The sequence below is a fragment of the Balaenoptera acutorostrata genome, chromosome 5, assembly GCF_949987535.1.
Source record: "Balaenoptera acutorostrata chromosome 5, mBalAcu1.1, whole genome shotgun sequence".
Lineage (NCBI taxonomy): Eukaryota > Metazoa > Chordata > Mammalia > Artiodactyla > Balaenopteridae > Balaenoptera > Balaenoptera acutorostrata.
In genome coordinates, this window is record NC_080068.1 from 67388224 (window position 1) to 67403384 (window position 15161).

The following is a 15161-nucleotide window of genomic DNA, read 5'->3' on the forward strand; positions in this document are numbered from 1 at the left end:
CAGTGGTTAAGACTCCGTGCTCCCAATGCAGGGGGCCCAGGTTTGAGCCCTGGTCAGGTAACTAAATCCCGCATGCCGCAACTAAGAGCCCACATGCTGCAACTAAATATCCCGCATGTGGCAACAAAGATCCCTCGTGCTGCAACTAAGACCCAGCGCAGCCAAATAAATAAATAAACATTTAAAAAATAATAATAATAAAATTATAAAACTTATTGAAAGTCTTTAAAACTATAAACCTTATTGCAAGGCATTAAAGAAGACCAAGATAAACGGAGAACCACACCATATTCACGAACAGAAGACTTAATATCATAAAATGCAAGTTCTCTCCAAAGTGAACTATAGATTCAAAACAATTCCAATCAAAATCCCAACAAAATTTGGGACTTGATTCTAAAATTCAGATGAAAAAACAAAATACCCACAAGACAACATAAAATCCAGATATAAGAAAGGACCCAGAAACAAACACACTCACACTCATCACTATAAACACAGACACAGGTAAATCAAAGACTGAAATGCGAAAGGTAAAATTATAAAACTTATAGAATGTAATATAGAATACTTTTATTACTCCAGGGTATGGAAGGACATCTTAAATAAGACACAAAAAGGGGAAGCCATAAATGATCAGATTGATTAATCTGATTTCATTAAAAGGCATCACAAAAAGTGAAAAGATAAGCCATAAACTGGGATGCATACAACCAACAAATTGGTATCCAAATTACATGCAGAACTTAAAGAAATCAGTAAAAGGACGACCAACAGAATAGAAAAACGAGTAAAAGGCTTAAACAGGCAAATTTCTTAGGCAAGAAAATTAATGGCTAATAAATCCATGAAAAGAGGCTCAATCTCATTATTACTTAGGGAAATGCAATTTAAAACCACAATGAGATTCTATTTCACACCCACCAGATTGGAAACAACAGTCTGTCAAAACCAAGTTTAGACTAGGATGTGGAGAACCTGAAACACACACTGCTTGTGGGAGTGAAAACCAGTACAACTACTTTTGAAAATAATCTGGTATTAGGGTAGTGTTGACCATTCACTGCCTATGACCCGGCAATCTCACATTTAGGTGTCTACCCTAGAAGATTCTTGCCTGTGTACACTGGCAGACAAGGACAAACATGCTCACAGAAGTGCTGCCTGAATAGGAAACCTGGAAACAAACCTCCTGGTCATCCCTGGTAGGATGGGTAAGTAAACAGCAGTACTCTCAGAGTAGAATACTACACAGCAGTAGAAATGAAAGAATTACAGCTATGGGAGAAAATCAAGAGATAACACTCACAAACACAAACATACTGTTGAGTGGAAAAAGTCACAAATGAATACCTGTGCTATGATTCAATTTATGTGAAGTTCAAAGACACGCAAATATAACAATGTATATTCGAGATTACAAATACATATGGTAAAATGATAAAGAAAAGCAAGGAAAGAGTAAATCAAAACTCAGGACACTAGCTACCTCTTAATGAGGGAGGGAAGGGAATGGGAGCAGGGCAGGGCACACAGGAGACCTCAAAGGTAATGGTAAAATTCTTCTTATTCTGGATAGTGGTATATATAAGTGTTCACACCTTATATGTATGTTACAGAAATACTTTTGTGGGACTTCCCTGGTGGTGCAGTGGTTAAGAATCTGCCTGCCAATGCAGGGGACACGGGTTTGATCCCTGGTCTGGGAAGATCCCACACGCCACGGAGCAACTAAGCCTGTGCGCCACAACTACTGAGCCTGTGCTCCAGAGCCCTGAGCCACAACTACTGAGCCCGAGTGCCGCAACTACTGAAGCCCAAGCACCTAGAGCCCGTGCTCCACAACAAAAGAAGCCACCACAATGAGAAGCCTGTGCGCGGCAACTAGAGGAAGCCCGTGCGCAGCAACAAAGACCCAATGGGGCCAAAAATAAATAAAATAAATAAATTAAAAAAAAAATTTTTGTGTCTACTCAAGATTTACTTAAAGACAATTGAAAAAAAACGAATTTGTTGGCCCAATTTTCCAATCACAGAAACAATGAGAATATTTAATTTTATTTATTTATTTTTTAAATTGAATTTCTTTTTTTTTTAAAAGTGATACATGGTCATTCTTTTATTTTTTAAATTTTTAAAATTTATTTATTTGGCTGCATCAGGTCTTAGTTGCAGTTCACAGGATCTTCTTTGTGGGATGCAGGATCTTTCGTTGCAGCACGCAGGCTTCTCTAGTTGTGCTGTGCAGGCTTAGCTGCCCCGTGGCACGTGGGATCTTAGTTCCCTGACCAGGGATCGAATGCATGTCCCCTGCACTGGAAGGCAGATTCTTAACCACTGGACCACCAGGGAAGTCCGAGAATATTTTAAACAATGAGGAAATGACCCCTAGGGAATAAAAGAATGCCAAACAAGAACCTTGACTTACTAGATACCCACCTGTGGCACACAAAAAACAGTTCTTTTTCTTTTTTCCTGCTTTGCAGACATTGACAATACTCAGCAGGCGTTCGTCATTTGGTGTAAAAATGTCTCTTTGTAATGCGTGCTTGATTGCTGTCATCTTTACTCAGCTGAAAAAATTCAGAGTATAGATATTATACTCATTCTCAAAATCGTTCTATCTTACATTGTTCCATTTAGGATTAAAAAATGATCTTACTTATGGCAAATAAGTGTAGGATGAATGATTTAATACATTAGTACACCTACATCATAAAAATAAAAAGCTGTATGTTTGGAAAAGAAATTAGAGAACCAGTGATATCAAACTCTAAAATCTTTGGAAGTGTTCACCAAATATTATAATATTTTTTAAAAATTTAGGAAAAAATTAAAAAACCCACGCCCAATCTTCAAATATAAATTTCCTATATAAAGAACTCTTACAACTCAACAATAAAAAGACAAGTAACCCAGTTAAAAACTGAGCAAAGGATCTGAATAGACATTTCTCCAAGGAAGAGATACAAATGGCCAATAAGCCCATGGAAAGATGCGCAACATCATTAGCCATTAGGGAAATGCAAATCAAACCCACACTGAGATACCTACCACTTTACACCGCTAGGATGGCTAAAATTAAAAAGACAAGTGTTGGTAAAGGTGTAGAGAAAAAGGAAGTCTCATATATTGCTGGTGACTATAAAATGCTGCAGCCACTTCAGAAAACAGCTTGGTGGTTCCTCAAAAAGTTAAACATGGTTTACCATATGACCCAGCAATTCCACTCCTAGTTATATACTCAAGAGAACTGCTAAACATATGTCCACACAAAATCGTGTACATAGATGTCCATAGCAGTATTGTTCACCATAGTCAAAATGTGGAAACATCTCAAATGTCCTGATGAACAGCAAAATGAAATATATCCATACAGTATAATATTATTTGGCCATAAAAAAGGAACAAAGTACTCATACTACAACATCAGTGAATCCTGAAAACATGATGCTACTTGAAAGAAGCCAGTTACAAAGAACCACATATTTTATGATTCCATTCATGTGAAATGTCCAGAGTAGACAAATCCATATAGATGGATTGATTTGTGGTTGCCAGGGGCTGAGGGCAAGAAGGAATGGGGAGTGACTGCTAATGTGTATGGGGCTTCTTTTTGGGGTGATGAAAATGTCCTTGAATTAGATAGTAGTGATATTTTTATAACCCTTTGAATATACTGGAAACCACTGAATTACATACTGAAAAAGGGTGAATTTTATGGTATATTAATCATTTTTCTTCAAATATAACTTAAGTTACATATTTGGAAAAAAACTCACTGCAACTTTATTTTTTGAATATACTGTATATATATATTCGTGTGTATATACATTATTATTTCCAATGCAGATGTATAGTATTTCATACGTGTGAGCTTGCTTAGGAAATTTAACTCCTAGTTCTAACACTGCTTCTATGGGAAAATGAAGAAATTATGAGTTTTAAATAAATGACTTAGAGTGAATTTTTAAAACACACGGACACTTTTGTGAACTATAGGTATCTCCTATATTTTACTCAATTTGGAAAACTTCTATCCCTACTCCAACTCAAAAAATTGCTTTTCTCACAAAAATCGCACTTCTATCCCTCTTTCTCCTCATCTCTGCCTCTAGTCTCCTGACGGCCTCCCCCCCTCCTGTTCTCCTAGTCCATCTGGCCTCTCCAAGCTTAGTTTCTTTTCCAACCTAGCCTGGAGGCAGTGTTCATTTCCCTACACCCACACCATCCCCTTCAATGATCTTGCTCCATTTGTAGACCAGTTCACTCAGTTCACCAATCTCCACAAACTGTCTTTTTTCTCTACTTCTCTTGGCTACCATATGCCATTTAAGAAGGCCTCATATCCATGTTCATTGCACTCATTACAAATATTTAAATCCAATCAAAGCTAAACTTTCAAAGTTGCTCAGCAATTCCGTAACACCTTCTTTGGTGATTCCTCTTCCTACTCACCATCAATATTGCAAATCCTTATTTCTCTCCTTCAACCCCCAACTCTAGTGTCAGCCTCCTCCCTCTCTGCAAATGACTTCACCGTCTACCCTGCAGAGAATATAGAAGCCATGAAGAGCAAGTTTCCCCAACTGCTTTCTTCTTCATCTCTCTACATTTTCACCCATCTTAACCTCCATTCCACCTATTATAAAATGTCCATGTTACTACCCCTTAATATGTTCTAGGGCCTACACACTGTGTTAAAAGCTCAACTCTATCCTATGCCCAAGCCACGCTGGATACTGGCCAGTTTGCTTTTCTGTCTCTAGGCTCTTGTTTGTGCAATTTCTTTTTCCTGAAATTCTTTTCTCCCTGGGAAATTCCAATTCATCCTTAAGATCCTGCTGAAATGTCACCTCTTCTGTGAAGTAGTCACACACTCAAAGAAAAAAAAAATCCTTTCCTACTTCTCTAATTATTTCCCTCTATTCTGCTAACATAGCACTTATAAACCATATTGTCTAGCTAGTTGTATTCTCTCCCCCATTAAAAGTATTTCCTTGCAGGCAAGACCACGTCTTATTCATCTTTGCATTCCAAGAACTTGGCAAAGACATACCAGGCATTTAATAAATTAACCAAAATGACAGCACCAAATAACATGACAACTAAAGCATTCTGCTGATTTTCCTTCATCTACACATAATTTATCCTTTCTGCTCCTGCTGCCAACACACTAACCCAGGTTCACATCAACCACATCTATTAAACACCACAGCATCTGGTTATCTCTTTGCAAGCTTCTACAACCACAAAACTCTCGACAAATAATAATAAAACATAGCTTTCATCACAATATGCCCTTGCTCAACCTTTTCCTAATGTTCCCAAATACAAACCTTCCACTCCAAGCTCTCTGTTCATTCTGGTCTTTAAATCTTTGCTTAGGAACTTTTCCATGCAGGGAGTATCATGTATCCAAACCCTAATTACACTCCATAATTTATATGAAGTTGATTCAATAAAGATCTTAATCCAAACTGATCTCTCCTCTCAACTGCTACAGCACTTACTGCATTTACTAAACAATCAAGCACTTGCTGTCCACCTGGTTCATAAAATCACAAGCTCCTGGATCTCAACAACTCTCTTGAAAGAAAGGGGGGATGGGGGGTGTTTTAGCATAGTTCTGTGTCCTTTATTAGTGGGTAGTCAACAAATACCTCTTGTGGTAACTTGAACTGAATAGTAAAAACTGGTTAAATGAATGACTAATAGTGGTCAGCATCTACCACCCAGTCCCTCTTTGGCCAAAAGCAAAGGACTGACTGCATGGTAAGTGGTAAAACAAGACTGGACTGGGCAGAGTTCATAAAGAAGGTAGTCACAATGAAAAGCACTATGCGACTCTCATTCATTCAGCAAATATCGATGCCTGCGAAGTGCCAGGCACAATTCTAGGTTACGGTGGTGTATATGACAGATACGTCCATGAAGACAGGAAGAGCCATGCCTCCAATGGCATCTACGTTCTCAGGGTGGAGTGATTAACTCTGAGTCTTTACAGCACATTTTTTGTAAGTCAGTGAATGAACCATTAGACGTCCTCCAAAACTATTTCCCAGGTTTAAGAACCCATGTCTGACCATGTTCCAGTGGCAGTCAGCCACAAAACTCTACGTTGGCTCTCTTCCTTAAATTCAGCTGGATCATTACAGGGTGCGGCAGGTAACTTGTCAGTAGGAGTGCCATGTCAGTGAGTGAGTGTGGGCTGGGCCCTGGATGCTCTCGAGACATCTTAGCGCGTGGAGCACTGTCGTCCAGACGAGAACACGATGCCTGGAGCCAGGGAAATGCACTTAAAAGATTTAGAAGAAAATGTGGATTTGGACCCCTCCTGGTTCACGCCAGAGAGCAAACGGATCAGGGCCGTTTTTTACAGTGAAATCTGGTTTTCATGGGCGGAACCGGAAAGGGGTGTCAGGATTGCCCTCCCAGCCCCCCGGGGCGGGGGATGCTCCTACCGGACTCTGCGTCTTACCCAGACAGGCCGGAAAAAAAGGGGGGCCCTGACGGCGGAGGGAGCGGCACCCGACCCCCCGGTGCTGGGTCAGCAGCGGAACTGAGGAGCCGCCTCAGACCCTGGCGTCCACCCGTCCGCTCGTCGGTGCGCCGCCGCCAGGACTGCCCGGCAGCCGCGGCCGAAGGCTTACCGCAAGGCCGGACCGAGCCCGCCTGTGCCGAGGCGGGTCCTCCACAACAGAAATGGGACGAGGCTGGAGCGGACACCGCTACGAGGACGCGCCCCTCGGTCGAGCGGCGAACCGGAAGCGGCGGATCGGCCCCACCTCCCGTATCCGGGCACGTGACCAGCCTCCACGCCGGAAATCGGTCGGGTAGAGCCGGAAGGAGTCGCGGCAGTGGCCTTGGCGAGGGCGGGTGGGCAGGTCTCGCCGTAGGGGAGTGTTTAGAACAGGTAGGGGCTGGACCTCGTCGCTCGGAGACTGACTCGGGAGCTGGGGCGTTTGGTGCCGCGTGTTAGTTTCTCTTGAAGAGTTATTTATTCAGCTGTTTTCAGCAGTTCATTTAAGAAGAGATGCGATTACATGTTTTCTTTTTTGCACACGTAAAGCTCTGTTTAGATACTTGCTGCTTATGGCATGGAGAGTTTAAATGAGTTAAATCAGAGTGTGGGGGGGGGACGGGGGGGACCAAGACACCAGCACTTAAAAAAATTTTTTTTTTTACTTTTTTAGGCCCGCAGCATGCGTGATCTTAGTTCCCCCACCAGCGATCACACTCGCACCCCCTGCAGTGGAAGGGGGGAGTCTTAACCACTGGACCGCCAGGGAAGTTCCCACCAGCACTTTTCACATCTTTGGGGAAAATTCTAATATGCAGCTATGTTGGAGAACCATTGATACAGTGACGTTGGTATTTCAAAATGTGGTCTGTGGACCAGCTGCTTGGGCATCATCTGGGGGTTCTTTAGAAAATGCAGCCTCTCAGGCTTACTTCAGAGCTACTGAATGGTAATCTACATCTTAACGCCTTAAGATGACGCCTGTGCACGTTTAAGTTTGAGAAGCACAGGTGATGCCAGTGTTGCTGGTTGCAAGGCAAGTGGTTTATTTATTCCATATGTTTGGCACCTGTTTTATGCCAGGCACTTTGATCGAGGTGCAGAGGTGATTCAGACATGAATCTCACCCTGAAGATGTTCCCGGTATGGTAGGGCCAAACAAGGTATACATGCAAATACATATAAAATAAGACAAAATAAATGACCAAAGAGAGATACAGGTCAGATAAATGTGCTGGTAATTCAGAAGAGCGATTTCTTTGCTCTAGCTCAATACCGTCCTTTGCAAGGGTTCTTCAGGGACCCATTCAATGCAAGCATTCGTTCATTTGAAAACAGAGCCACCTCAATGCTGGGCACTGTATTAGGTGCTGGAGATACAAAGACAGGGATACCACTAAGAAGGGGACACACCGTCATTGGAGAGACAGAATTAAATAGAGGGATAAATTACAGTCTAGTGTGGTAAACTAAACAACAAAAGTAGAAAAAAAGAGATGTAGCACCATAGGAATGCGAAAGAGGGTGTAACTCACTCTGTCAAGATGGATTCACTGAGGAAGGGACAAATGAGCTGTGCAAAGTATCTTTCAGTGTTTAGCTGAAGATATAATTTGGTGGAAAAATCAGCAGACATAGTAGGGACCTGTTTGCTACTGAGATCAATATGCTCTAGTCAATGCTACTTGAAATGCTTTTCAGTTTCATTGAATGACTTCCCTTTTAAGAGCAGGATCTGATCTGATCTTTAGAAAGACCTCTTGGGTCCTTCCTGCTCAGTCTCAGAATGCTTACTGTGAGCACTCTTTATATGACAATTGCATGTGCTATTTTGTCCTTTTTTTTCTTCCTCTTTTCTTCCTTTTTTTTTTTTTAACCTGTATGTTTACAGCCCTCTTCAAAGTTGGGAAGTGAATTGCTTTTCAGTAGCCTGGACTTCTTCCCTGAACTCTAGATTTGTTGTTGTTGTTCTCTAGTTTTTTGGTTTTTTAAATTAATTTTTACTGCAATATAGTTGCTTTACAACGTGAACTCCAGATTTGTGTATCCACTGCCTCCCCAACACTTCCACTCGGATGTCCGTTAGGCATCTCAAACTAAAATTTAAAAATTTCTAAAAATTAAATTCTCCTTTCTCCCCTCCCCTCCTGGATTCCCCTCAAAGTAGAGGCTGAAACAAAGGCTTATGTGCAGTATTTTATTTGGGGCTTTGATAGCAGGGAGCAAGAGTGAGAGAAGAGGGAGGGGAAGTAAAACAAGGAAGAGGGAGAGGCAGTATAAGGATGTGTTATTGAGTTCGTCATCACCATATCTGAATGTTTTCTTGATCCCTTAGGACTTTCTGGGAAGCTTCGTGAGATGATTCGCAAAACTGTCTACTGAAAGCCAGAATGGAAGAGGTATTTATCTGTCAGCTCCTGTCTCCCTTTGATCAAAGGTTAATGCCCCTGGCCATTACCTACTCCACACTTCCCAAATGCACAATTGTGAATGCCAAGCTGACTTCCACATCAGAGGAGTCCTGAGGAAGAAGAGAGGTGCAGTCATGTCATACTTGCCCAAAGTTCATCAAACTCTCTTCAGAAAAGTTTGCTGCAGCAGTGGTTGGAATAAGAGGCTGAAAGGATTTGAGGTGGTGGCAGAGGATACACAGATGCTGTCCATTTCAGCCCACTCTTTTTTTTCCCCAAACTTTGGGTTTATTTATTTATTTATTTATTTATTTATTTATTTATGGCTGTGTTGGGTCTTCGTTTCTGTGCGAGGGCTTTCTCTAGTTGTGGCGAGCGGGGCCACTCTTCATCGCAGTGTGCAGGCCTCTCACTATCGTGGCCTCTCTTGTTGTGGAGCACAGGCTCCAGACGCGCAGGCTCAGTAATTGTGGCTCACGGACCTAGTTGCTCCGCGGCATGTGGGATCTTCCCAGACCAGGGCTCGAACCCGTGTCCCCTGCATTGACAGGCAGATTCTCAACCACTGCGCCACCAGGGAAGCCCTCAGTCCACTCTTTGTACCTCTACATCTGCTTGGCCCTTCGTTACGTCTGGTCTTTTACAGAGTCCCCTTCAAGGTGATGGCCACCTACTATCTCTGCGAAGACTTAACATAAGAGAGTTGGTGGAATAAGCTTCAGTCCCTGCTGCTACACTGATGCCAGTACCATGCTTGTTTTCATTAACTCCCTCCTCTACTATCCATCCTAACCTCCCTTCACCCTGGGCCAGTACATCAGCTGATATAGGTTGTTTCCTCAGCGAGGTAACTGGAACCTTCACCCTTTGTTTACCTTGCTCTCATTGGGCCATGATTGTGTAATTGCCTGTTCAACTTATCCCTGGGTACAGAAACACCAAGATAAGCCTCAGTTGAATTCCTTCTAGATTTATTCCTCCCTACTGCTATTGTGTAGCAACAATCCCAGATTTTTTTGCCAGTCACAGTTGAGTACTCCCACTACTGTAGTAACTCTTTCCGTTGCTACGTGACTACTGTCATGAGAAACCAAGTAACCAAATGATAGTGAGGGAGTTTCAAGTTCAGTGAAGCACCCTACCCAACTCATGGAGAGCTAATTACTGTAATCTAGCAAAGCCTAAATTTGGGAGTCAGGAAACACAAATTCTGTGAGTGGGTCACTGGAAGTGATGATAAAACGGGCCAATCCTGCTCCCATTCTGGGGTTTCCAGAGCTATGTCTTTAGCTGTTGGGGACACTCTTTATTGCTTGGTTTTAAGCATTTACCACATCAGAAGCTGGCTACTTCTGAGTGATGAGGGATATGGCAATATCAGTGGAGTCTCTGGTCATGTGTATATTGTCACCTTTTTTTTAGGAGGAGGCTATAAAATGGATTCCTTGGTTAAAGTAGCATTGATCAGGATACTATGATTCTGGTGTTATGGATGTTGGCAGAGTCACTTCAGGCAGGAAAGACAAACCTAGGAGTCTGTAAATATTTGTACTTCGGGCCACTTCTCTCTATAAACAAAGCTAACAATAAAGAATACTGCTCCCAGCTCTACCAACTGGCAAGATTTCACTTCACCTTTGTTCTTTAAAGCCACCCCTGAGTGGAGCTATGTGCAACAGCAGTCCAGTTTTTCCTGCACCCCAACACAATGTGCCAACCCATCTGCGAACCAGGCTCAAATGTTTTATTCTGAGATAGGTAGTCATAGGGAACTCCAAGACGGCATAGGAGTGAGCTGAGGAAGAGATACCAGTGCTATAGAAGTGCCATGGGAGTCTGAGTCACCCATTCATGTAATTTACAATACTTGTGTCTTCGGGACCTGCTCAGGCTCAGTCCTATACCATTTACAGACTTCAGTGGATTGGTGCTGTACCCATGCACTTATGACTTAGTGGATCTGATAATATCCAGCTCACGATAGGTAGCTCTAGTGTTCCCAATGGAGAATAGTTCTCTGCCTCAGGCATGGCCTTGCAGAACACTAAGGATCTGTGATGCAACTCTCTTACGGGGGGCTTTCCAGAGATTTCACACAGGGCTCTTATCCATCACAGATACCTCTAGCACCCTTAGATCTGCGGGAACAAATGGCCTGAGCATTAGGCAACTAGCATCATAGCCCTTCTGGGCAACATATCCAACCGATAGGTACTTTAGTTTTACAATAAGTTCATTCCAACATCCTTACTTCTGGGAAACATATTCTGGTGGTTCTTTCATCTCACATAATAAATTCGTTCTAACACTTCTGCTCCCCTGAGTCTTCTGATTCCTTTCTCAATACTCGTTCAGAATTGTTCTATAACATCTCATTTACCACAGGCCATCAGCATAGCCAAGCTTTAAGGAGGTGCCGAGGCTATGTATTAGGACTGGCTCCGGGTGTCCTTGCCAAAACATTAAATCCAGAGTCACAGGTGAATGGCCCCATGTTATAAATTCTCCCATATCCAGCCTTATAACCTGATTCCTCTGGTTTAGTGCTCTAAATATTCACTCTTACAAATAACCCCCTGGTTTCTATTAGATAGTTTTGCAATTCTTTTTGAGTTCATCTATAATTCAGTGGTTCTCACCTGGGATGGTTTTGACTCCCAGGGGACTTTTGGTAATGTCTGGAGACATTTTTGGTTGTCATTACCAAGGGGGTTCTACTAACGACTAGTGAGTAGAGGGCAGGGATGCTGCTGAACAACCTGCAATACACAGGACAGCTCCACAGCAAAGAATCCAGCCCCAAATGTCACTAGTGCCGAGGTTGAGGAACTCTGGTCTAGATCTCCCTGGAGCAGGGATTGCAATCCCCACATAGGTTTGCTGAGCTCTGACCCTGGTTAGAGGCTTGAGGCAGTGGTCGTTGGGGGAAGATATTGGGAAAATTAAGGTAATAAATTAGGCTCTTGCCTCAGATATATTCTTAGAAGTAGTTCCAGACAAGAAGAGGCTGCTTTCCTTTATCAAGAGAAAGGAGTCTGTTGGCACAAAGGATGACAAAAAATCTGGGGGTTTAAGATAATAAGACATGTGCACACAAATGTCCCCATTCTAGATCTCAAGGTTTCATTAGTTTCCTATCAGGGCCCTAGCTTTGACACGGGTAATATTTTAAGGCTGTGCATTTAGACTCCTTTGACGCTCTGCCACCCTTTTGATTATATGTCGAGGCTGATTTTTAGCACAGTCGGCTCAGTGGCTACTCTGCCCTAGAGGCTTCTGGCTTTCACAGTGTGCCATGATTTGATTGTTGGCTGAACAGAGCCTGTCATTTTCTTTTGTTAAGATCTCCAAAGCAGTTAACAGAAGTCAGCCCACTTTATGACTATCATTGCTCCATAACACTCAAGTACCATAGCCACATGTAATTCAATGTTTCATCTTCTGTCTGCACCTCATTCTAATCTACAACAGTAGAGAGTCTTGCTAATTAGTGATGCTACTGTATGCCAGGGGTTGTCACCACTTGCAATTTACCACCAACTACTTAACCACCAGCAGGGGTCCTTATTGTCTTGTGATCAGTGTTGTAGGATCAGCCTCCAAAATCCCATACTGAGGCTTTACATTCTGGAGTCACCTTTTTTTTTTTTTTTTTTAAATTGGATTGTAGTTGCTTTACAACGTTGTGTTAGTTTCTGCTGTACAGCAAAGTGAATCAGCTATATGTATACATATATCCCCTCTTCTTTGGATTTCCTTCCCATTTAGGTCACCACAGAGCACTGAGTAGAGTTCCCTGTGCTATACAGTAGGGTCTCTGGAGTCAATTTTGATGCCCAGTGTTCCCCTGAAAGCAGAGCCCCAAACAAATGCTTAGGTGCTAGTAGTTTATTTGAGAAGATGAGTTCAGGGAATAGACTAAGGGGCCCAGGGGAAACAAAATAGAGAAAGCGGAAAAGCCAATACAAGGATGCATTATTAAGTTGGCAAATGCACTGGGCGATTTGTTGATTGATACTGTGGAAGCTTCTGAGAAGACTTAGCGAAATGGGTCTCAGAATTCTGTACTGAAGTGAAGAAGAACAAAGAGGACGCACTTATCTATCGGCTCCGGTCTGCCATTGGTTAAGCTTGCACCACATGCTTCTAATTGCGCATGTGCACTGTGGGCTGGTTTCTGCAGTATCCCACGCTAGAAGCAGGAAGTGAGAGAGGCAAGGTGCTGGAATATTGTTCTGGGGAGATGATCTTGAGGTTGAGGCCTGCACAGAATTGGTCACTGCAGCAACACCTGGAATAAGAGGTGAGGCTGAAAGGATTTAAAATAATGCATGAAAGATTTCTAAACATGGCTTCTCCCTGAGTTTTCTCCATTTGAGTTAATGGTATCTCTATCTTCTCAGCTGCTCAGGCCGGTCCTTGACTTCTCTCTTTCTCTGATATTCTACATCCAATCTCTCAAGAAATCTTATGGGTTCTACTTCTAGAGTATTTCCAGAATCTAATCACTTCTCCCCATCTCCATTGCTACTCTTTCCTTGATTATTGCCGTTATCTTTTCTCTCCTGAATTACTGCTTATCTCCCTACAGTGTATTCTTAACACAGCTGCCAGAGGGATCCTTTTAAAAACATGAGCCATATCATGTTACTGTTTGCCCAGAACCCTCCAGTAGCTTCAGAGTGAAAGTCAAAGTTCTTACAATGACCTACAAGATCCTGCACAATCTCCCCATTTCCCCACCCACCAGGACTTCATCTTCTACTACCCTCCTTGGTCACTCTACTCCAGTTCCTTAGACCTCCTTGTTGTTCCTTGAAAAGTCTAGGCAAGCTGGACTTTTGTTCTTGCTTTTCCCTCTGCTTGAAATGTTTTTCCATTAAATATCTGCATGGCTCACTACTGCATCCCTTTCATGTCTTTGCTCAAAGGTTACCTCAATGAGGCCTTCCATGATAGACCTATTTAAAGTAGTGCCCCAACCTAGCATTCTTTATCTTTCATTTTTGCTTTGTTTTTCTTCATGGTTCTTACATCCTGCAATACTATGGCATTATATCTGATATATATATATATATATATATATATATATATATATATATATATATAGTTAACATATGTTATTTGTTTATTTGTTAACTTATTCTTTCCCTTTCACCAGAATGAAGCCTTATGAAGACAAAGACTTCTGTTTTGCTCACTGATGTATTCCCAGTTCCTAGAACTCATATCAATTCACATATTATGTTCTCTGTACTATCCTAAGCATTTTACATGTATTAACTACTTTGGTCCTATGAGGTGGGAATCTTTATTATCCTTATTTTAAAGATTAGAAAATGGCACAGATTATTTAGCCCAAAGACACATAGTAGGCACATAGTAGTATTTCAGTGAATATCTCTTTATATTACTATAGTTCTCTGCATAAAGTACACTTGGAAAGCAACATAAGACAGTGGAAAGAACATGGTTGCTGGGGTTGTGCAGACCTGGGTTCAAATCTGGTCTTTACTGGTTCAATGATCACAGGGCAGATTACTTAACTCTTCTGAGCTTGAGTTTCCTCATCTGTAAATTCAAAATTATAAATGCCATCTTTTGGGACTGTCCTGCAATTCGCTGAGATATATTTTTTGTAAAGCACTTGCACATTACTCGGCACATAGTAAGCACTCAATAAATGGTAACTATTATTTATATGCAGGTTGGTTAGAAGATTAAATTGGGTAGATTTATGTTCTCAAAAGACATGAAATAGTCACTCAGGCCCTGCAGTCCTGCTTCCTTTTCATAGGCAGAAGGCCACATATATTAACATATATCATATATGAAGCAATCTCATATTTGGATACCATGGAATAAAATTTTCATTGTTAATGAGCTCCAAGGGAAAAGTTTCTTCTAAATGGCCAGGAGTAGTGAGTATTGATGTTTGAACAATATTGGCAAAATTGAAATTGGTTCAAGATGGTGGAGTAGAAGGATGTGCTCTCACTCCCTCTTCCAAGAGCGCCAGAAGCACAACTAACCGCTGAACAATCATCGGCAGGAAGACCCTGGAACTCACCAAAAAAGTTACCCCACCTCCAAAGACACAGGAGAAGCTGCAATGAAATGGTAGGAGGGGTGCAATCACAATAAAATCAAATCCCATAACTGCTGGGTGGGTGACTCACAAACTGGAGAACAATTATACCACAGAAGTCCACCCACTGGATTGAAGG

At 41.9% G+C, this 15161-nt stretch overlaps 1 protein-coding gene across 5 annotated transcripts in view; it reads right to left on the minus strand.

Moving 5' to 3' along the window:
- EXOC1 (exocyst complex component 1) overlaps window positions 1-6784 on the minus strand; it is a 60835-nt gene extending 54051 nt beyond the window's left edge. Inside the window, exons 1-2 of one of the 5 annotated variants that reach the window (XM_057546694.1) lie at window positions 6654-6784; window positions 2440-2573 (exon numbers count right to left, since the gene is read on the minus strand). In XM_057546694.1, coding sequence (XP_057402677.1) covers window positions 2440-2563 — 124 coding nt within the window. In that variant the 5' untranslated portion in view covers window positions 2564-2573; window positions 6654-6784. Of the gene's footprint in view, window positions 1-2439; window positions 2574-4458; window positions 4522-6481; window positions 6499-6653 lie in introns of those variants that run through there. The other 4 variants (XM_057546695.1, XM_057546696.1, XM_057546697.1 and 1 more) reach the window with 4 other exon arrangements.
- Window positions 6785-15161: the final 8377 nt, after the last annotated feature.